This window comes from Myxocyprinus asiaticus, chromosome 10 (assembly GCF_019703515.2).
Source record: "Myxocyprinus asiaticus isolate MX2 ecotype Aquarium Trade chromosome 10, UBuf_Myxa_2, whole genome shotgun sequence".
NCBI lineage: Eukaryota > Metazoa > Chordata > Actinopteri > Cypriniformes > Catostomidae > Myxocyprinus > Myxocyprinus asiaticus.
The window spans coordinates 1,691,570-1,713,343 of record NC_059353.1 but is presented as its reverse complement, the minus strand read 5'-3'; the positions used below and the strand labels follow the sequence as shown (position 1 = coordinate 1,713,343).

The following is a 21,774-nucleotide window of genomic DNA, read 5'->3' as shown; positions in this document are numbered from 1 at the left end:
GAATGTCTGCACTAACTCTGCACCTAGAGCTTATCTAAACAATGTGTAAAGCTTTTAAATGTAGATTTTAAGGTTTACGGTTGGGCCCTGTTGTACTCTGACCTTTAAAGGCAATCAATAAAACTATGTAGATTTCAACAAAAGACATCATATCAATTACAACATGGAATAATGACATAAACTAAAAGATATGTATCTTTCACACATCACAGAAACAACACATAGATCATAAATCACAATTTTATAAACGGCACTATGTGGTATGATGTCAAAATGAAACCTGCTAAAAAATCAATAATGACTAATAAAATGAAATCCTCCCTTGTATGTGACAGATATATGGAAGATGTATGTTTCCATTGTTTCTGTTCAGTTTTGCTGTCTACATCCCTTTCTAATCATAATGTTTCCTTAAGGCAATTCAGTATATTGCAGCCCCACTGAGAGAGATGAAAGTCAAGATAATGAGTGGACATTTCCGATAGGAACAGCAGCAAATAATACAGTCTGTTCAGTACACAGTCCACTGACTAATTCACAATCCTTTCAGATGCTGCAGATAAAGCAGAGCGCAGCATTAAGTTCATTATAACACACGATACCCCCTCAGTAGTGGCCAACTGAAGAAACATATGGGCTACAGTATATAGTCCAACATATGATGTGTAAGATATTTAAGGATAGTTCAGCCAAAAATGAAAATTCTTCCTTTTTTCTTTACTCACCATCATGTGGTTCCAAACCCATATGCTGTTATTTTTTTCCATGGAAACCCAAGGAGAATTTTCATTTTGGGGTGAACTATCCCTTTAAGAGGCACCAGAACTCCAACACAGAATGAGCAGCAGAGATATTCTGCAACACATGCTCAGATCAGAGACGGCAAGAGTCTAAACCTCAGTCGACCACCGGATCTGACCTCAGACATGTGGCCAGGGGCCTTGCAAGACCATTATCCAGCCCTGTCTGTACTGCAGACTGTAATGGGTCAGTAAATGGATTCTGATCAAAGGCTGGCTGGACTTGATCCAAGGACCAGAAAATGACAGTTCACAGCCCAGCAAAAAGCCATAAACCAGCTCAAGGTTCAGTACTAGTTGTTAGCGTTTCAGTCAGACACTTAGCGTCATGTTCCTGAGGATCCACTGCTGTGAGCGACGACCATTACAGTCTCTGAGAGTGGGCACCATCTTATCCTCCTCAGACGGCATGTCTAGACACTGGTTACTGTTCACATGCAGCAGGGTCAGCCGCTGGGGGGGGAGGGAAAACATCATGAAGGATAGTGAATATTTGAACAGATATAAGCTTTGAGAGAAAATGTATCAAAAGCTGAATGTAGGGTTGATTTGGAAAAGCAATGTTGATTAAAAACTTTAAAACCACTTCCCTAATATTTTGTAGGTCCTCCTTGTGCCGCCAAAACAGCACCAACCTGCATCTCAGAATAAAGTTCTGAGATTACAGTTATGCTCAAGAATTTGCATACCCTTGGAGAATTGGTAATATATGTACCATTTTTAAAGAAAACACGAGTGGGAAGGCAAAACACATTTATTTTATTTCTTATGGGATTCATATTCAACTGTAGGTTATAACAGAATGGCACAATCATAAAACAAAACATGGCAACAAAGAAAAAAAATGAAATGACCCCTGTTCAAAAGTCTGCATACCCTTAGTTCTTGATACTGTGTATTGCCCCCTTTAGCATCAATGACAGCGTGCAGTCTTTTGTAATAGTTGTCTATGAGGCCCCAAATTCTTGCAGGTGGTATAGCTGCCCATTCGTCTTGGCAAAATGCCTCCAGGTCATGCAAAGTCTTTGGTCGTCTTGCATGAACCGCACGTTTGAGATCTCCCCAGAGTGGCTCGATGATATTAAGGTCAGGAGACTGTGATGGCCACTCCAGAACCTTCAAATTTTTCTGCTCTCACCACTGGAGGGTCAATTTGGCCTTGTGCTTAGGGTCATTGTCATGCTGGAAAGTCCAAGAGCGTCCCATGCGCAGCTTTCATGCAGAAGAATGCAAATTGTCTGTCAGTATTTTCTGATAACATGCTGCATTCATCTTGCCATCAATTTTCACAAGATTCCCCACGCCTTCAGAGCTCACACACCCCCTAAACATCAGTGAGCCATCACCATGCTTCACAATGGGGATGGTATTCTTTTCACTATAGGCCTTGTTGACCCCTCTCCAAACATAGCGCTTATGGTTGTGACCATAAAGCTCAATTTTGGTCTCGTCACTCCAAATTGCAGTGTGCCAGAAGCTGTGAGGCATGTCTAGGTGTTGTCGGGCATATTGTAACTGGGCTTTTTTGTGGCATTGGTGCAGTAAAGGCTTATTTCTGGCAACTTGACCATGCAGCTCATTTTTGTTCAAGTATCATCGTATTGTGCTCCTTGAAACAACCACACCATCTTTTTCCAGAGCAGCCTGTATTTCTCCTGAGGTTACCTGTGGGTTTTTCTTTGTATCCCGAATAATTTTTCTGGCAGTCTTGGTCTACCTGACCTTGGCTTGGTATCAAGAGTTCCCCGAATTTTCCACTTCTTATTAAGTGATTGAACAGTACTGACTGGCATTTCAAGGCTTTGGATATCTTTTTATATCCTTTTCCATCTTTATAAAGTTCCACTACCTTGTTACGCAGGTCTTTTGACAGTTCTTTTCTGTTCTCCATGGCTCAGTATCTAGCCTGCTCAGTGCATCCACGTGAGAGCTAACAAACTCATTGACTATTTATACACAGACACTAATTGCAATTTAAAAAGCCACAGCTGTGGGAAATTAACCTTTAATTGCCATTTAAACCTGTGTGTGTCACCTTGTGTGTCTGTAACAAAGCCAAACATTCAAGGGTATGTAAACTTTTGATCACGGCCATTTGGGTGATTTCTGTTATCATTATGATTTAAAAAGGAGCCAAAAACTATGTGATAATAATTGGCTTCATGTGATCACCATCCTTAAATAAAAGACAGTGTTTTTTGCATGATCAGTCATATTTTCAAAATCAATGGCAAAATTTCACAATTTCTGCCAGGGTATGCAAACTTTTGAGCACAAATGTATATTTTTCTCACCACAATTGTTCAGAGCGGTTATCTGAGTTTCCGTAGACTTTGTCAGTTCGTCCCAGACTGGCCATTCTCAGTTGACTTCTCTTATCAACAAGGCATTTACATCCGCAGAACTGCCGTTCACTGGATGTTTTTTGTTTTTGGCACCATTCAGAATAAATTCTAGAAACTGTTGTGTGTGAAAATCAGCAGTTACAGAAATACTCAAACCATTCAAATTGTAATAGTAATTTTTCATGTTATTAATGTCCTGACTATGATCAGCTGAGTGCCACTTTGGTGAATAAAAGTACATTTTTCTTTCCATAAGAGCAAAATCTGTACATTATTCCCAACTTTTGGCCACCAAGTTCACATTCAGTTATGAAAAACTCTTTTATATTATATATTTAGACATTATATCTAATATTTTTGCCACATCTAAATAAAGCATTTCATGGTTTTTAACCATGGATTCTAAATTCACCCAATATATATATACACATACACACACAACAGTTAGTTCCGGTCCTCGAATCTGATTGGACCATGAGTGCTGAAGTCTCACACCATCAGCACTCGGACATTTCACTCTTTGTATCACTCCGCTTGTGTTTGTGGGTCTAAATCACAGCTGTGCAGGGCCATACAGCACTCTTGCTCATGTGATATTGCTTATATATATATATATATATATATATATAAGACTGTATATGTATATATATATATACAGTCACTGGTGTAGAATTGGGGGAGACGGGGGCATAAGTCCCCCCCCTAATGCTGTTAAGGGGTGATTTTGGGTGAATTTTGAATCCACGGTTAAAAACCATGAAATGCTTTATTTAGATGTGGCAAAAATATTAGATATAATGTCTAAATATTAAATATAAATATTAAACTAAAATATAAAGAGTTTTTCGTAAGCATATATGGGAAAACTCTTGCGCATATGTGTGTACTGGAGCTGTTGCTATTGTTACGGACGGTGGCTGCGTGGTGCTTTAATGACCAGGTATCACGAACTGAACGTGAACTTTCAATTCACGTGAAATTGAAGCTTAAACACACGAATTCCAAAATATAACAGAGGAATTTGTTCTACTAGATCCATATCCATCAAAAAAGTGACTTAAATCAGCTGTTTGGGAGCATTTAAATGATTGACTGAATATGACGGATGTAAATTATGCAGACAGAAGTCATAGAAAGAAACACATCCTACAAATGGAAGAGGATGCTCCACTAGTCGTCCAACAACAAATTTGTAAAAAAAAATTTTTCTCCCCTTTTCTCCCCAATTTGGAATGCCCAATTCCCAATGCACTCTTGGTGGCGTAGTGACTCGCCTCAATCTGGGTGGCGGAGGACGAATCTCAGTTGCCTCTGCATCTGCGACAGTCAATCCATGCATCTTATCACGTGGCTTGTTGAGCACGTTACCGCGGAGACCTAGCGCATGTGGATGCTCACGCTATTCCCCGCGGCATCCACACATAACTCACCACGCGTCCCACCGAGAGCGAGAACCACATTATAGCAACCACGAGGAGGTTAACCCATCATGACTCTACCCACCCTAGCAACCGGGCTAACTGGTTGCTTAGGAAGCCTGACTTGAGTCACTCAGCACGCCCTGGATTTGAACTTGTGACTCCTGGTGTGGTAGTCAGTGTCTTTACTTGCTGAGCTCCCAGGCCCCCCACAAACTAGTAAGTTTAATATTTTTAGCTTTGGTGATTTTAAAGTGATGAATTAAAAGATGCTACTTTTTGTATTGTTTAAGTGTGCTGACAGCACACGGTGCATTGCATGTAGTCACTATCAGCGAGTAAACTTTGAAAAGTTGCATCTAAATCATCCTCATATTTAAAGCATTGCTTCTGTACAAATTCACCGCATTCATCAATAAATGTCAATTTTAGTCATGTTTAAATTGCCTGCTGTAAGCAATAATCCCATTATTATTCATAGTCCAAAGGTTTATTTGTGAGGTGTTGTGGACAGTATTTAGAGTCTGTTGCCGATTCTTTATTTTGGGGTGTCCGACAGACAACGGTTTATTGCTTTAATAAACTGATGCAGAAGAACAAACTGTTTAATGCCATGAACTACATGTTGCGCACCCACAATTATCTTGCATTTATGTACTTTTGAAGCACTCCAGTTACACTTCACATCACTGAGCTCAGGATGCGCAAGATTTAAACTCACAATTGCGACTTAATTTCTCGCTAATGCGTGATATAAACCAGCAAATTCTGACTTTATTTCTTAAGTTGCAATTGCTTGAAATAAAGTCTGAACTGAGAGATATAGTCACAAGTCACAATTGTGATATATAAACTCAAAATTGTGAGTTTATATCATAATTACAAGAAATAATGTTGCAATTCCAAAAACTAAAGTCACAATTGCATAATATAAACACGTAAATTGCGACTATATCTTGGAAATTGTGAGTTAAAAAGTTGCAATTGTGAGTTTACATCTTACATTTGCGACTTTATATATCACAATTGTGATTTTTTTTGGGGGGGAATTGCAACATTAGTTAAACTCATTATTGCAACTTATTTCTCACACATTTTATTTATTATTATTTATATCACACAGCTGCGATTTTATATCTCAGAAATTGTTATAGATTTGCAGTTATAAAGTTGCAATTGCAAGAAATAAAGTCAGAATTGCGAGATATTAAATCACAATTGTGACTTTATTTCTCGCAAATTCGTGATATAAACACTCAAATTGTGACTTTATATCTCAGAAAGTTGCAAGGAGTTATGAAGTTATAACTTTTTAAGTTGCAAAAATAAAGTCGCAATTGCGAGATTTAAGCTTACAATTGCAATTTTTTCTCGCAATTGCGAGTTTATGTCATGTAAATGCGACTTTATATCTCTGAAATTGTAAGTTATAAAATTGCAGTTTTTTGCAAGGATTCTTGCAAATTGCAAGGTTATATTTTAATTGCAAGAAATAATGTCACAATTGCGATAAATAAAGTTGCAATTGCAAGATTTGCAAATGCAAAATTTAAACTCACAATTACAACATTATTTCTCGCAATTGTGAGTTTATATCACCTAACTGCAACTTTATATCTCAGAAATTGTGAGTTATAAAATCGCAATTGCAAGAAGTCAGAATTGTAAAATACAAAAGTCAGAAATACCATATTGATTTTTTAATCCATGGCAGGATCAGGGCACCAAACATTTCACACCCTAATCAAAAGAAAAAATATAAGAAATTATATTTTGCGTAAAGAAAATTGTATTTAAGATCATTAAGATTTTTGGCATTGTGATCTCATTTTCATGACAATTAAGTACACTTTCCCCCTAAATCTCATTATCAGTTTTTTTTTTTTTTTTGGCTGCCTTTAATTTATCCTGATTAAAAAAAATTATGATTTCCAATACTGTATTACAGTAATGAGACTCTAATGACATTTGATTTTTGTTGACGTTTGTTATTTGTTATTGACGTTTGTTATTCAATTAAATGTAAAACGACTGGTAATGTTACAGTAAAAACTTCTGGGTTACTGGTGTAACCCCTGTTCACTGATGGAGGGAACGAGACGTTGTGTCAATGTAGTGACACTAGGGGTTCGATCTTGAGAGCCTCAATCACCTTTGCTTAAAATAGAAAAAGCCAATGAAAATTGGCGAGTGGAACTTGCATGCCACTCTCCGCCCCGGACATACGGGTATAAAAGGAGATGGCACGCATCACTCATTCAGATTTATGCTGAGGAGCCGATAGAGAGTCCCGGCCATGTCAGCGGCCGGTTCAGCACCGCGGCAGGAGGGACACAACGTCTCGTTCCCTCCATCAGGGAACAGGGGTTACACCAGGTTACACCACGTTCCCTGTCTGTCACTCACTCGACGTTGTGTCGATGTAGTGACACTAGGGTTTCCTATAGGAAACGCCGCAGGCGCTGAACCGTGTCACGAGGTATGGAAGAGTGGACACGGGCAAGCTGCTGTGTGCCTCACAGCGAGCGCTCGACCACATCGTGACCTTCCAACGAGTTTAGGTAAGGTGTCTCTCTTGTCCCATTAAGGGAGGAGGAGGCACTTATCCAAGGAGGCTACATCGGTGGCCTTTCCTGATATTTGCTGTTAAGCAATTTTCCCACGAGCACCTTCTAGAATAATGCTGGGAAGTGCTCTTCCCTCTCCAGGAGGGAGGGCACTATGGAGACCACATCCACCGGAGGGAGGTTAACATGTGGAGAATACCTCACATGGACTTACCAATGGGGAAGTTCGCATATGGAAAGATACCACTGGGAGGACCCTACCTACGGAGCATCAGTGGCCGAAGCAGAGCGAGGCTCTGATGAGGGGAAACACAGGGTTCACCAGAGGGGAAACTGAACAGTGAAAATGTGTCACACGGGATTACCCAGAGGGGAATCACCACGTATGGAGCACTGAGCCTAAGTACACGGGCTCACCTGAAAAGGGGCATACCATGAGTACTGGGCCTGGTGGTGTCACTCCTCCACCGAGTTCATCACCGAACAGTGCCTAAGATTTAGAGAGGCATCCAGGGTTCACCAGTTACAGGGAACTGTTGTGGACAAAACAACACACATTATCACCTTGAAAAAGGGGAAAGGCGTAATGCAAGTAGTACACCGGTTGGCTGCCCGGCCTACCTTCTGTTACCTCGTAACACTCAGGATGAAACCAGTTCTATGCATAGGTTGTAAAACCTCGCAAAGGTATTGGGTGTAGCCCAACCCGCAGCTCTGCATATGTCTGCTAGAGAGGCCCCCCTTGCCAGTGCCCAGGAGGACGCAACACCTCTAGTGGAGTGCGCCCGAACTCCCAAGGGGCACGGCAGGTCTTGTGACTGTTAAGCCAAGGAAATGGCATCCACAATCCAATGGGCCAGCCTCTGTTTGAGACAGCTTTCCCCTTCTGCTGCCCTCCAAAGCAGACAAAGAGCCGCTCTGAGCATCTGAGGCTCTGCGTGCAGTCCAGATAGAATGTCAGGGCGCGAACTGGACACAGCAACGACAAGGCCGGGTCTTCCTCCTCTTACGGGAGCGCTTGCGGGTTCACCACCTGGTCTTGAAAGGGAGTGGTGGGAACTTTGGACACGTAACCAGGCCAAGGTCTCAAGATAACGTGGGAGTGTGCCGGCCCGAACTCCAGGCATTCGCTGGTGACAGAGAGCGCCTGTAGTTCCCCCACCCTCTTGATGGAAGTTAGCACCACCAGGAGGGCCGTCTTCAGTGACAAAGTGCTGAGTTTGGCCTGCTCCAGGGGCTCAAAGGGGGCTCTCTATAGGGCAGGTAGGACCACAGAGAGATCCTAAGAGGGAATCAGGCACGGTCTAGGAGGGTTCAACCTCATCGTGCCTTTGAGGAACCTGGTGATCAGGTCACGCTGCCGTGAGGGTCTCCCATCCAGTGCATCATGATACGCTGCTATAGCAGCCATGTACACCTTCAGGGTAGAGGGAGACAGCCATCTCTCCAACCCTTCCTGTAGGAAAGACAGCACAGACCCGACCGCGCACCTCTCCATTCACTGCGGAGCGTTACCTGCCGTGAGAGCACGTCCGCTGCATGGTTGAGGACACCTGGAAGGTGAGTGGCTCGCAGAGACTTCAACGTCTGCTGACTGCAAAGGAGGAGGCGGCGGGCGAGTTGCGACATGTGATGTGAGCGTACGCTGCCATGGCGGTTTATGAACACCACGGTCGCTGTGTTGTTGATCCAGACCAACACATGCTTACCCTGAATCAACAGTCGAAGCCTCCGCAGGGCCTGCGATACTGCCAGAAACTCTAAGCAGTCGATGTGCCATTGGAGTCGGGGCCCTGTCCAGAGCCCTGATACTGCTTGCCCATTGCACATGGCACCCCAGCCCGAGTTCGAGGTGTCTGTCGTGACCACAACGCACCTCGACACCTGCTCTAAGAGATCATGCTCGCCCATATAAATGTGAGGTCTGTCCAAGGGCTGAAAGTGTGACGGCACTGTGGCGTGATAGTCACACGCTGGATGCCGTGGCGCCATGCCCACCTCGAGTCTGTAGCCAGTGCTGAAGCGGTCTCATATGCATCAACCCGAGGGGGAGAACTGCTGCCAAGGATGCTATATGCCCCAAGAGCCTCTGAAATTGTTTCACTGGTGCCGCTACCTTCTGCCTGAAGCTTTTCAGACAGGTCAGCACTGACCGTGCACGCTCGGTCATGAGATGTGCCATGAGAGTGACCGAGTCCAACTCCATACCAAGAAAAGAGATGCTCTGCACAGGGGAGAGCTTGCTCTTCTCCCAGTTGACCTGAAGCCTGAGTCGGTCGAGATGCTGAAGCACAAGGTCCCTGTGCGCACACAATAGATCCTGCGAGTGAGCTAGGATTAGCCAGTCTTCTTCCTTAACGGGGCCAGGGCAGCCTCTGTGACCTTGGTAAAGACGCGAGGAGACAGGGACAGACCAAAGGGGAGGACCTTGTACTGATATGCTCATCCCTCAAAGGCAAACCGAAGAAAGGGTCTGTGTTGAGGAAGGATCGATACGTGAAAGTACACGTCCTTAAGGCTGATGGCCGCAAACCAATCCTGATGTTGTACTGACGCCAGGATGTGCTTCTGCGTTAACATCCTGAACGGGAGCCTGTGTAAGGCCTTGTTCAAGACATGCAGGTCCAATATTGGGTGCGACCCTCCCCCTCTCTTGGGCACAATAAAATAAGGGCTGTAAAATCTTTTGTCTGACTCGGCTATGGGGACGGGTTCTATTGCTCCCTTCGCCAGAAGGGTGGCAACCTCCGCCTGGAGGATGGAGGCACCCTCGTCCCACACTGCAGTGGAGAGGATGCCACTTAACCTGGGTGGGCGTCTGGCGAATTGGATCACATTGCCAAGGTGAATCGTCCTGACGAGCCACCATGAGGGGCTGGAGAGCTCTAGCCAGGTCTCCAGACTCCACACCAGTGGCAACAAGGGGATGACCGGATTTATTGTGCCCAGGAATGGTGGTTCGCAGCAAGGCAGAACAGGTGCCCCATCTGGAAGACAACCCAGGGGGGACGTGCTGCTCCGCAAGCCCGCAACGGAGGCCGGTGGCTGGGGCGGGCACACGGCCCCAGAGACCAGCACTCTTACCTGTTCGCCAGCCATCTCTCGACGGAGAACGAGGGAACGCGAGGTACTCACATCCGACTGGTTGACCGGAAAAACTTCCAGCGCTTGGCCGTCGCGAGCGCGATGAACTAGGGAATGAGGAAACTGCTCTTTTATTGACCATGTTGGTGCCGAGGCCCAGAGGGCACCCGGCAATGTTATACATACCACGTGGGAGTCAGACCAGTCGGAGTCAGATGTCTCATCCCTGGATCGCCCGTGTCAGGGCCGCCTCGAAGCCCATCCGGGTTTCTTGGGGGCCGGCTGCCTTCCACCGGGAGGATCTTCTTCTCAAAGACCAGCGTACGGGCTCCGATGGTACGGGAGGCAGAGGGGGCGTGGTGGACCCACAGGACGGTCATGGCGTGAAGGGTGGAAGCGGCCTGACCCGCGGCCTTGTAAGCCTTCGTCATCAACGAGGAAGAGAACTTACAGGCCTTGGGCGGATGAGCAAGCGAAGCGTGTACAGGCAGAAAAAGGTGCCTTCCGCGACTTCGTTAGCTCCTCGTGCACTTCCGGGAAGAAAGGCTGTGAGTCGCGCTCTGAGCCCAGAAACCAATCATCCAGCCGCGAATGCTCAGGGCAGGGTGGAGGGTTCCACTTTAGCCCGATGTTCGCAGCCACCTTGGCAAGAACGGCTGCCATCTCAGCGTCTGCCTCATCCTGAGCTTTTCTGCCCGTGGGTGGGAGCTCAGAAGATTCATCAGCTTCCAATAGCAAAAGCCCATCCTCCGATGCTGCGACCGATAACTCATCCTCGTCAGGAGCCCCAAACGAGACATTAAATCTGCCCTGAGGTGGACCGCCTGCATTGCTCAATTGCTCTTCTGGGTAGAACGAGTGTGCTGGGGGATGGGAGGTCCGTGGGGGTTGAGCCGGTGGAAATGCTCCCATGTCCACATCGAGATCGACCGCGGTGCTTGCCAACCCGGCCGCCTGAATATCAGCCCAGAACGGACCGGGCTGGGAAGCAGCCGCGGTGGCTCCCTGCTTCACGAAGATTGAGGTGAGCCGTGACCGCTACGTTCTCATGGGCATGTTCTTGCAATGAGAACATGACCCCTCCATGAAAGCTGCCTCGGCGTGCTGGCACCACAACCACTCGAGACAGATCTCATGGGAATCCGGAGGGGAGAGATAACAGCCACATCCAGTAGCACAATGGCAAAAGGCCATCTTTAAAAAGACGCCAATCGTTTGTGCGAGCTCTTTTAGAAGAAAATATACTCTTTAGAATATACTCTTTTAGCACCTGCAGACTCGGCCGCCGAAGTGCCCAGGGGAACCACAACACTCGACCACGTGAGGGTGACCGCTGATATGCGGCGTAAATCCAGCAGCGTAAGCAATGGTGACAGAGATGAACACACATGCGTTCGGCTCCGAAAGAAAAATCTGAACGAGTGATGCCATCTCCTTTTATACCCGTACATCCAGGGCGGAGAGTGGCATGCAAATTCCACTTGCCAATTCTCATTGGCCTTTTCTATTTTAAGCAAAGGTGATTGGGGCTCTCAAGATCGAACCCCTAGTGTCACTATATCGACACAACGTCGAGTGAGTGACAGACAGGGAAATTCGATTTTTTTGCCTCACATTAATGAGAACTGGGTAAGAAATGTGCTTAATTGTCATGAAAATAATTTCACAATGCAAAACTCTTAATGGTTCAAAAATATGCTTAATTTCCATTGTGCAAAATATAATTTCTTTATTTTATTTCTTTATTTATTTTTTATCTTGAATTTTTTTTTTGTTTTTTGGTTGCAACTAACAGCAACCTTATTGAACTAACTAACGAACTAACTAACTGCAATACATTTCTGTTGCCATATTTGAAGCCATAGCCAGAATTTGTATTATATGATAGCCTACTGTACAATTGCAAGTATTACAACTATTTTAAAAGTTGCTCCTTTTTCTCGTAATTTTCTGTTGAAAAACTAAAAATATCATCATTGAAGGCTATGTTCAGAATAGTATACATACTACCATACTACTGTTATTATTTCTGCAATATTCAGTATGTTCTGTATACTATGCATAGTATGCAAACTTTCTCTATGCACAAAATACCTGGATGACCTGCTACATTTGCCAAAATATGCAGTATGCTGCAGGGCACACTGTGTGAGATCCTGTGTCCTGCAACTGTGTTAAAAAGAGCAGCATTGCTGGACACCAGCATATGTTGTGTTTTGGATGCTGGTAGAGGGCATACTCCTACAGTATGCTTGAGCCCCTACCAGGCTTCTTTACTAACTTAACCAACAAGACTTCCTCAATCACCTTCACCAGAAAGACCATGCTGGTTGACCAGCATTTTGGGCTGAAATATAAATGGCAAGTAAAATACAATATTTTGAATGTTTAGTTTAAAAATAAATAAATAAAAAATCAGATGCTGGAAAACATGCTGAGGTAATGGGTTTTGCACCTTTAAGGAAATTTAATTTTGCCCAACACATTTTGATGTATGGCTCTTCCTCCAATGATATCAGGACTAAGTTAACGAACAGAGGCAGAAAATCAAAAATCAAAGTATATTTTAGCTCTGTTTCTGACTTCAGAGTGGATATTCAGCATGGTCTCTTTGCATTGTGCCATCCAGCAGAACTGCAGAGAAGATAATGAAAGCAGCAGTCCTGCTGAGTCCAGACCGCCCTCCAGCCTGCGGATAATTGCTCCTCAACAGCACTGAATGAAGGTAATCAGTGACTGTCTCACACTGAGAGATAGGTGAGGATATTCACTGCTCCACTCTACACTGTTCAGACTCTCACACTATTTTACAGTTCATGCAGAAGACAGAAAGACAAATGAGTTTGACCGCATGCAGTATCAGGTTCAGTATGATTCAGTGAGCATTTTGAGCTCTTTATGAACACCAGATCACTAATAACCAAACGCAAGAATTGTGTGTTGTGTGTTTTACAGCTTGTGTGAGTGTTAAAGCAATAGGCTACGAGAGGCTGTGCATTACAGTGATTTTACAATGGGAAGGGTTCCTAAGTATAATGCAATTCAATTCGATTATTAATTCAATTAATAATTAATCAAGTAATTAAATTAATAAACATCAAAGGTGCTGCAAACAGTGTAAAAAAACAGTGTAAAAAAAAGCTGTAAAACAAAATGGGCAATTTCCATGTTTGGTGGTAAAATATGATGTTAAATGCATTGAACACCTTTTGTTGTATGGAAAGCCAATTCATTTCTAATTATCGTAAGATTTTAATTTAATTTTTTTAAATGCAATGTAAAAAGAACCTTCCCTTATATGTGTAAAGGAATTCTGAAGAGCACGCGAGTCGACACGTGAGCCAAAAGTGTCATAGAAGCACCACAAAATGACGTGGTTGCTTCATCAATTGCGTTTTTCATCTCACATTTGCTTTTTTGACATTATCGGTTAGGTTTAAAGTTTAGGGTGGGGGGTAGGTTTTTTGATTTAAAGGGCCATGAAACACTAAATTAGATTTTCTGAGATGTTAACAGATATGTTTGTGTTGCATATGATAGAAGACAATGTAAGCATCCATTATTTTTAATTTTAGGAGGAAAGTTGTTAATTTAGGAATTTTTTGCACTATTTTTGTCTTCCGGGTTTAAAATCGAGTCAATGTCACAAGATGTGACGCTTCCATGTACTATAGTGCATGATCGCATCATCAGTGTCTTATAATTATTGATGAGACTGAGACTGACTCTTATGAGAAATCTCCTGATTATTCATGACACCACGTGACATTCTTTTTAGACAAGCACTTCAAACTCTCAAGCGCTTGAGTCAGGAGAATTGATACCAGACTGTGATTGTTAAAGTCTGCACGTCTTCTCTGTGATGCTGATAGAGGGACAGGACAGGCTTTCAATCAATGGCAAAACCTTCTAAATCTTCATGCTACATGCATTTATTAAATGCGTGTTATATTAAAAATGAAAAAAGCATTCACATATTTTCAATACAGAGTGCATGCATTCAATTACAGACATAAAATGACCTGTGTGTTTCTGTGTAATGTTTTGTGAGCTTGCAAAACAGTGCGTAATTTATTTGTGCATTTTGTTACGCACAATTTTAAGAATCTTTCATGCTGCTAACGGCATTAGTAAAATAAAGCTGAGTGACTGGATCAGACAGTTGTTGTGTTCACTCCCCATTTTCCCCTCCACTCCGCTGATGACCACGCCCACTTTGGCTGGCATTTTTTGAAAATGTGGTGAGAACTCAACTGTGCTGAAACAGGGGGTTTCATGACCCTTTAACTCAATAGATCATTAACGTTGAAAACCTCATCTGAACACTTAACTCTCTTTTAGCGCAACACAGTGGACATTTCACCTCTTAACTGACGAGATACATGGAAGGAACCACGTAATGTCATTATGCAAAAATGTTGCTACAGTCACATAATTTTTATGAGATCAGGTAAAAAAAATCAAAAAAAATCAAAAAAAATCAAGAGTACTATTCAGCAATGAAAGATTTTTTGTGTAAAAAGATCACTACGCCCCCGCAGTGAGAGCACCCTTTCTGACTAGCTAGTGAACTGGACCGATGTTTGGATCCTTATTCACAAAAGGGTGGAGAAATGGACTGAGGTGAGGAAAATAAAATAAGCTCTAAATAATTGGGTCATTACATTAGATTTGTTCTTGCTATAATGGCAATAAAAGCCAGTGTGCTTCTCGAAATGTTTTTTTTTTTTTTTTAAAGGGGTCATTACATACCTTTTTTATTATTTTAATATGCTGCTTGGTTCATGTGGCCCACACCACACTAACTTTGATTTGGTGGAAGAAATTTGTTCAAATATGAATAATACTGTAAAACACAACTGCTTCACTACAGTACTTACTTAAGTTTATTTTTAATTTATTTTTTATTTGTGTGGTTTAGAATCTTAAGGCATGTTTATCATAGAAGAAGTGTATTTAAGTCATTGTTTGTTTGAACTAAATTTTTGAATAAATGGATTGATTTGGGGTAAAATTACCTATTGACCCTAATATATTTATAACTGAGCATGAATATATGATATATTTCAATGCCCCCTCTATAAATGGAAAAAGAATTCAAAAATGTAAAGGTGCATTCAGTAATTTTTTCTTCATTAAAAAAAGTTTAATTCCTAAAGACATGAATTGTAATTTTGCAATTTATGTAGGAAATCATGAGCACTCACATTAAAATGAAGACTCCAGTCATATCAGTAACCTTATAAAAGCTGTTTTATTCTACATGGAGAGGGTCCGCACATGGGGGCTGCCATGTTAGAATCACATGACCAGCTGAATACTACTCGCTTAATCTCAGTAACCATCCTGTTATTTGACACTTTCACACATTTATTACAGTAATCATGGCTGACTGTGAATACTACATTTCTATAATGACATCTTAAACTGAAGAGTATTGATTTTAAATGATGCTGCATCCAAGCCGCTAGGTGTCAGTGTAAGTCCAAGATGACACAAAGACAAAAGTTACTGAGTGCACCTTTAAAAGGATAACATTAACTTATATATATATATATATATATATATAAATGATCTGGAAGCCTGGATGAAATACATAAGGGGGAATTTGTTAAAAACAAAAATAACTTTAAAAAAAAATGCTAGAACCATTTATGGTACTAAAGCAGTACTTACTCCCCTCCAACAACAACAGATATTTATATAAATTAATTAACAGATTTATTCATTTCATAATGGAGTTGCACATTGTGGGATATATAATAATTTGGTCAATAAAACATTCTAGTTGGGAGGGCACAGTGGTGAAAGTGAAAGGGCACAACCTCCCGAGGCCCCCAGTTGCGCTGACATTGCCTGGATCACATAGAAAAGTCATAAAATACAGTGTCTTTTCAGTGTAAAATCATACTATTCTGCTGTCATTCATATGCTTCAATTTGAGGACAAACTAATGACTACTGAAACCAAAAACTCATGATTGATAAACACACACAAAAAGACACATGCATTGATAAAGCATTGGTGGCTGGACATACGATGAAAAAAAAAAGTAAAAATAAAACTGAATGCAGATTATAAATGCTGGAGTGGCCATTAAAATTCAGGCTGTAGACAAGAATTATAAAAACCCCTCATTCTGTGTGTTCTGAGCGCAGCTGCCGTGTGACCGTGAGAGTGTGTTAATGCAAAGGGTCTGCCTGTGAAAGGCCAGGCCATGAAAGAAACCTTTCATAATGAGATCACTTCAAAAGAGCTTGCACACAAAGACAAGACCATTTCAATCCACCACGAACACATAATCAAACTCGAATAAAAAACGCCTTCTCTAATCATGCTTAATAATAGCTGGTGTAGGAGGGCGTTCAGGCTGCCAGCAAATTTTCATATGAAAATAAAATATTTAGGTATTGAAAACAAATTTGAAACAAAATGTAATTTGACAAAGAATTGCTGTGAAGGTCCTGGAGATATCTGGATCCATCAGCCCCTGTGATGCATTTGTGATGCATTTGTATGTCGCTGTCCTCTCCCATTTCTCTCTAAAGGTCAGCAGTAATTGCTCCTAAATGCATGGAAACCTACTTTGAATGTAGACACAGAGTGCAGCCTGAGCTACAGTACATAAACTAATATTAGGCAAAAAGGACTCGATTTCAACAACTACTCACTTAAACAACAGAACAACATCACAATTTAATTTGAACCTCAGTGATCTGTGTACAGTAAGGCTCATTTTCAGGAAACTGTACCATATGTGTCCCCATGACATACTACTGATATAATTAACAGGATATTGAACTTAGTCTCATTATTTGATATTAACTTTTTTTTAATATACAACTATTTACTTTAAAATGTTTATGTTCCATATCAGAATATCATACAATTTGCATGCAGTGTTGGGTAGAAACAGATTACATGTAATCTGGATTATGTAACCAGACAAAAATAAAACAAGGGTGATGTGGTTTCCCCACTTCAAAAACCCCAATTTAACCCTTGATTACATTACATTTTAAAATGAGTGTAATCAGATTACAGTTACTTTTTATGGATTACACAGTGGCACAAAACGTAATCAGATTAGATTACATAAAATATGTAATATAAAAGATTACATTACTCATTACAGTTTTAGTTGTGTCATAATCAGTACCAGATTACATTTCAGAAGTATTCTACAGAACACTGTTTGCATGTCATTGTTCATAAATAAAAAGTAAATTTTAATGGTCTATATGCAGAAAAAAAAAATTAATAAATCATCCTAAATTTGGCTTGTATTGAAAAAATATTAAAATAATTCTTTTCCAAATACTTTATTCATTTTCAGAGAAAATTTGTCTTTGTCCCTTTTATTCAATGACATCCTTTAAAAATACTTGTTTAAAACTTTCTGACATCATATTTAAGGATGCAAACAGTTTCTCTTACATTATTTCTCAGTATAATTAATTATGGCTACTCTCATCAAGCCTAAAGCTCAATAGTTCAACTCTGTTGGGAAAAAGATTAATTTTTTACAAAAAAAAAAATAAATAAACATTGTTCTCGTGACAGAACGCAAGATTACAGACTATAAGTAATGTGGTGTGGTTAAATGATATTTGCTAATTATGGCCATTATTAGACATTTTGGCAATGATCTTCAATCTTCACTTAATGTTCCCTATCTGTCACTCACTCAACATTGTGTCGATGTAGTGACACTAGGGGTCAAACTTGCGAGCCCCAAACACCTCTGATATTTGAGAAAAGGCCAATGAGAATTGGCGAGTGGAATTTGCATGCCACTCCCCCGGACAAATGGGTATAAAAGGACACGGCTTGCAACCACTCATTCAGATTTGTTCTTCGGAGCAGAGCAGTGTAGATTGTATCCACTAGCGTTCCATTCACCTCTGTTAAAGTGTAAAACGGCTGTTGGATATACCGCGTATTACAGCGGGGCACAGATAAGTGCAGAGAACGCCCCTGTGCGCTTCAGCAGCCACACTTAAGAGAATAAAGAGTATATTTTCTCTAAAAGAGTAGCGCTGATGGAAAGCGTCTTTTTCAAGATGCCTTTCCGTTTATGCATAGTTCCTGGATGCGGTCGTTATCTCTCCGCCACTGATGGCCATGATCGCTGTTTCACGTGTTTGGGTCATAGGCGTGCTGAGACAGCATTTGTGAACTGTTCATGTTTTCACTGCAAGAACATGACCATGGCAACGTTGCGGTCATGGCTTTCTTTCTTTAGAGAGAAAGCCACTCCAGCCACTCCCCGCCCTGGTCCTTCTGCCTACGTGCACAAGGCTGCGACGGTTAGTGCTGGGGGCGATTTGGGGACTCCAATGGGAGCATTTCCGCCGGGTGAATCCCCACGGACCTACCATTCCCCAGCACACTTGTTTCTGCCGGTTGAGTTCATGGATGAGTCAGGTTCCGCCCTGCATGCCATGGCCCTCCTGCAAGTCCATCAGGCCAAGGCACTGAAAGAGCTGTACGAGGGTAGTCCTGACCGGGATTGATGCAGGAGCTGCGCTCGGCGACCGGGTGACGAAGGTCATGGTGCGGACTCTTGGGCAGGCGATGTCCACCATGGTGGTCCAGGAGCGGCACTTGTGGCTCAACATTGCACAGTTGAGCGACGCCGAAAAGGTCCGCTTTCTTGACGTGCCCATTTTGCAAGGTGGCCTGTTCAGCAACACTGTCGAGGACATTGCCCAGCAGTTCTTGACAGTCAAGAAGCAGATGGAGGCCATCCAGCACATCCTGGCTCAGCATGATTCTTCCTACGGTCCGCCGAGATCCCGCACCCCATCTGCTCGTCGCTGAGGGTGTCCTTCTGCGGAAGCAACACCGGCTCCACCACAGCCCGAGCCAACCTCTCGAACCTTCAGTTCGCCAGGCACCTTCCCAGGTTCAACGGTGTCCGGTTTACCTCGGTAGTAGACAAGGATGCCGCTGTTTTGCATGCAAAGATCACAGTCCCTCTAGAGAAGGACGCAATAGAGCCTGTCCTTCCAGCTGAGATGAAGAAGGGGTTCTACAGCTCCCCACTTCATCGTACTGGAGGTGGTGGGTTGCAGCCAATCTTAGACCTGCAAGCTTTGAATCGGGCTCTGCACAAGCTCCCGTTCAAAATGCTGACACAGAAGCGCATTCTGTCATGTGTCCGGCATCAAGATTGGTACGCAGCAGTAGACCTGAAGGATGCGTACTTTCATGTCTCGATTTTGCCTCGACACAGACCGCTCCTTCAGTTGGCCTTCGAGGGTCAGGCATATCAGTACAAGGTCCTCCCCTTCAGTCTGTCCCTGTTACCTCACGTTTTTACGAAAGTCGCAGAGGCAGCCCTTGCTGCTAAGGGAAGTGGGCATCCACATCCTCAACTATCTCGACAACTGGCTGATTCTAGCTCACTCCCAAGATATATTGTGTGTGCACAGGGACCTGGTGTTCAGACACCTCAGCCGATTGGAGCTTCAGGTCAATGGGAAAACAGCAAGCTCTCCCCGCTATGGAGCATCTCTTTTCTCGGGTTGGAGTTGGACTCAGTCGCTATGACAGCGCACCTCATGAGTGAGCGTGCTCTGTCGGTGCTAAATTGCCTGAAGTTATTCAGAGGAAGAACAGCGGTCCTACTGAAACAATTTCAGAGGCTCCTGGGGCATATGGCATCCTCAGTGGTGGTTACACTGCTCGGGTTGATGCATATGAGACCGCTTCAGCACTGGCTTCAGACTCGAGTCCCGAGATGGGCATGGTGCCGCGGTACGCATCGTGTGGCTATCACGCAAATCTGCCGAAGCATGTTCAGCCCATGGATGGACCTTGCATTTCTACGGGCAGGGGTTCCCAGAGAACAAGTGTCCAGGCGTGTCGTTGTCACAACAGACGCGTCCAAGTCAGGCAGGGGCGCCATTTGCAATGGGCACGCAGCTTCGGGCTCCTGGACAGGACCTCGACTGCATTGGCATATCAATTGCCTCGAGTTGCTGGCGGTATTGCTGGCTCTTTGGAGGTTTCAGCTGCTGATCCAAGGCAAGCACGTGTTAGTCCGGACGGACAACATGGTGATGGTTGCGTATATAAATCGCCAAGGTGGTTTACGCTCACGTCGCATGTCACAACTCGCCCGCCATCTCCTCCTTTGAAGTTCACAGCGACTGAAGTCATTGCGGGCCACTCATATCTCAAGCTAACTAAATCGTGCAGCGGACGCATTGTCACGACGAGTAATGCTCAGAGGAGAGTGGAGACTCCACCCCCAGGTGGTCCAGCTGATTTGGAGTCGATTCAGCAAAGCGCAGGTAGACCTGTTTGCTTCCCAGGAATCCTCCCACTTCCCGCTGTGGTACTGCCCGACCGAGGCCCCACTCGGCACGGACGTGTTGGCACACAGCTGGCCACAAGTATGCATTTCCCCCAGTGAGCCTGCTTGCACAAACCTTGTGCAATGTCAGGGAGGACGAAGAACAAGTCGTGTTGGTGGCACCGTACTGGCCCACCCAGACTTGGTTCTCGGAGCTCACACTCCTCGCGACAGCCTCTCCCTGGCGATTCCCTTAAGGAAGGACCACCTTTCTCAGGGATGGGGCACGATTTGGCACCCGCGCCCAGACTTCTGGAACCTCCATGTCTGGTCCCTGGACAGGGGCAGTTGTATGCCTTAAAGTGGTGTCTGTTCGCAAATTGGTGTTCTTCCCGAGGTGAAGACCCACAGAGTTGCGCAGTCAGGTCAGTGCTCTCCTTCCTGCAGGAGAGGTTGGAGGGACGGCTGTCCCCCTCCACCTTAAAAGTGTATGTGGCTGCCATAGCGGCACATCACGATGCAGTAGACGGTAAGACTTTGGGGAAACATGACCTGATCATCAGGTTCCTTAGAGGTGCCAGGAGGTTGAATCCTCCTAGGCTACGCCTCGTTCCCTCGTGGGACCTCTCTGTAGTCTTGCTGGTCCTACAGAGAGCCCCATTTGAGCCCCTGGAGTCAGTCAAGCTAAAGGCCCTCTCATTGAAGATGGCCCTCCTGACTGCACTCACTTCCATCAAGAGGGCTGGGGACCTGCAGGCATTCTCAGTCAGCGATACGTACCTCAGTCCGGCATACTCTCACGTGATCCTGAGACCCTGGCCGGGCTATGTGCCCATGGTTCCCACTACCCCTTTCAGGGATCAGGTGGTGAACTTGCAAGCGCTGCCCTGGGAGGAGGCAGACCCAGCCTTGTCTTGCTGTGTCCGGTTTGCACTTTGCATGTTTACCTGGACCGCAGACACAGATTGTTGCTCAATCCCCCCCAAAAAATTTCCATTACATATCCAAAAAGGATTCTAGACTATGGCAGAGCTGATACAATTGTATATCGATATACTGCGATACTCTTTCTCACGATATTGTATTGATACTTTAAATACCTGTACAGATATTTTCATTCATCTATTTGTGTATTTATATCATGTCTAACATTTGAAAAATCAAGAAGCAGGTCAGCTAAATGAGCACAAACTCTGAGATCACTTTAGAGCACGGGTCTCCAACCATTTTTGCACCACGGACCGGTTTTGTTTTGAA

General features: G+C 43.6%; 1 protein-coding gene across 1 annotated transcript in view; it reads right to left on the bottom strand.

The window, feature by feature from the left end:
* Positions 1–322: 322 nt before the first annotated feature.
* LOC127446838 (polypeptide N-acetylgalactosaminyltransferase 13) overlaps positions 323–21,774 on the bottom strand; it is a 168,792-nt gene continuing 147,340 nt past the window's right edge. The window contains exon 12 of the mRNA XM_051708121.1: positions 323–1,253. Within this exon, the coding sequence (XP_051564081.1) occupies positions 1,113–1,253 (141 nt within the window). The 3' untranslated portion in view covers positions 323–1,112. The remainder of the gene's footprint in view (positions 1,254–21,774) is intronic.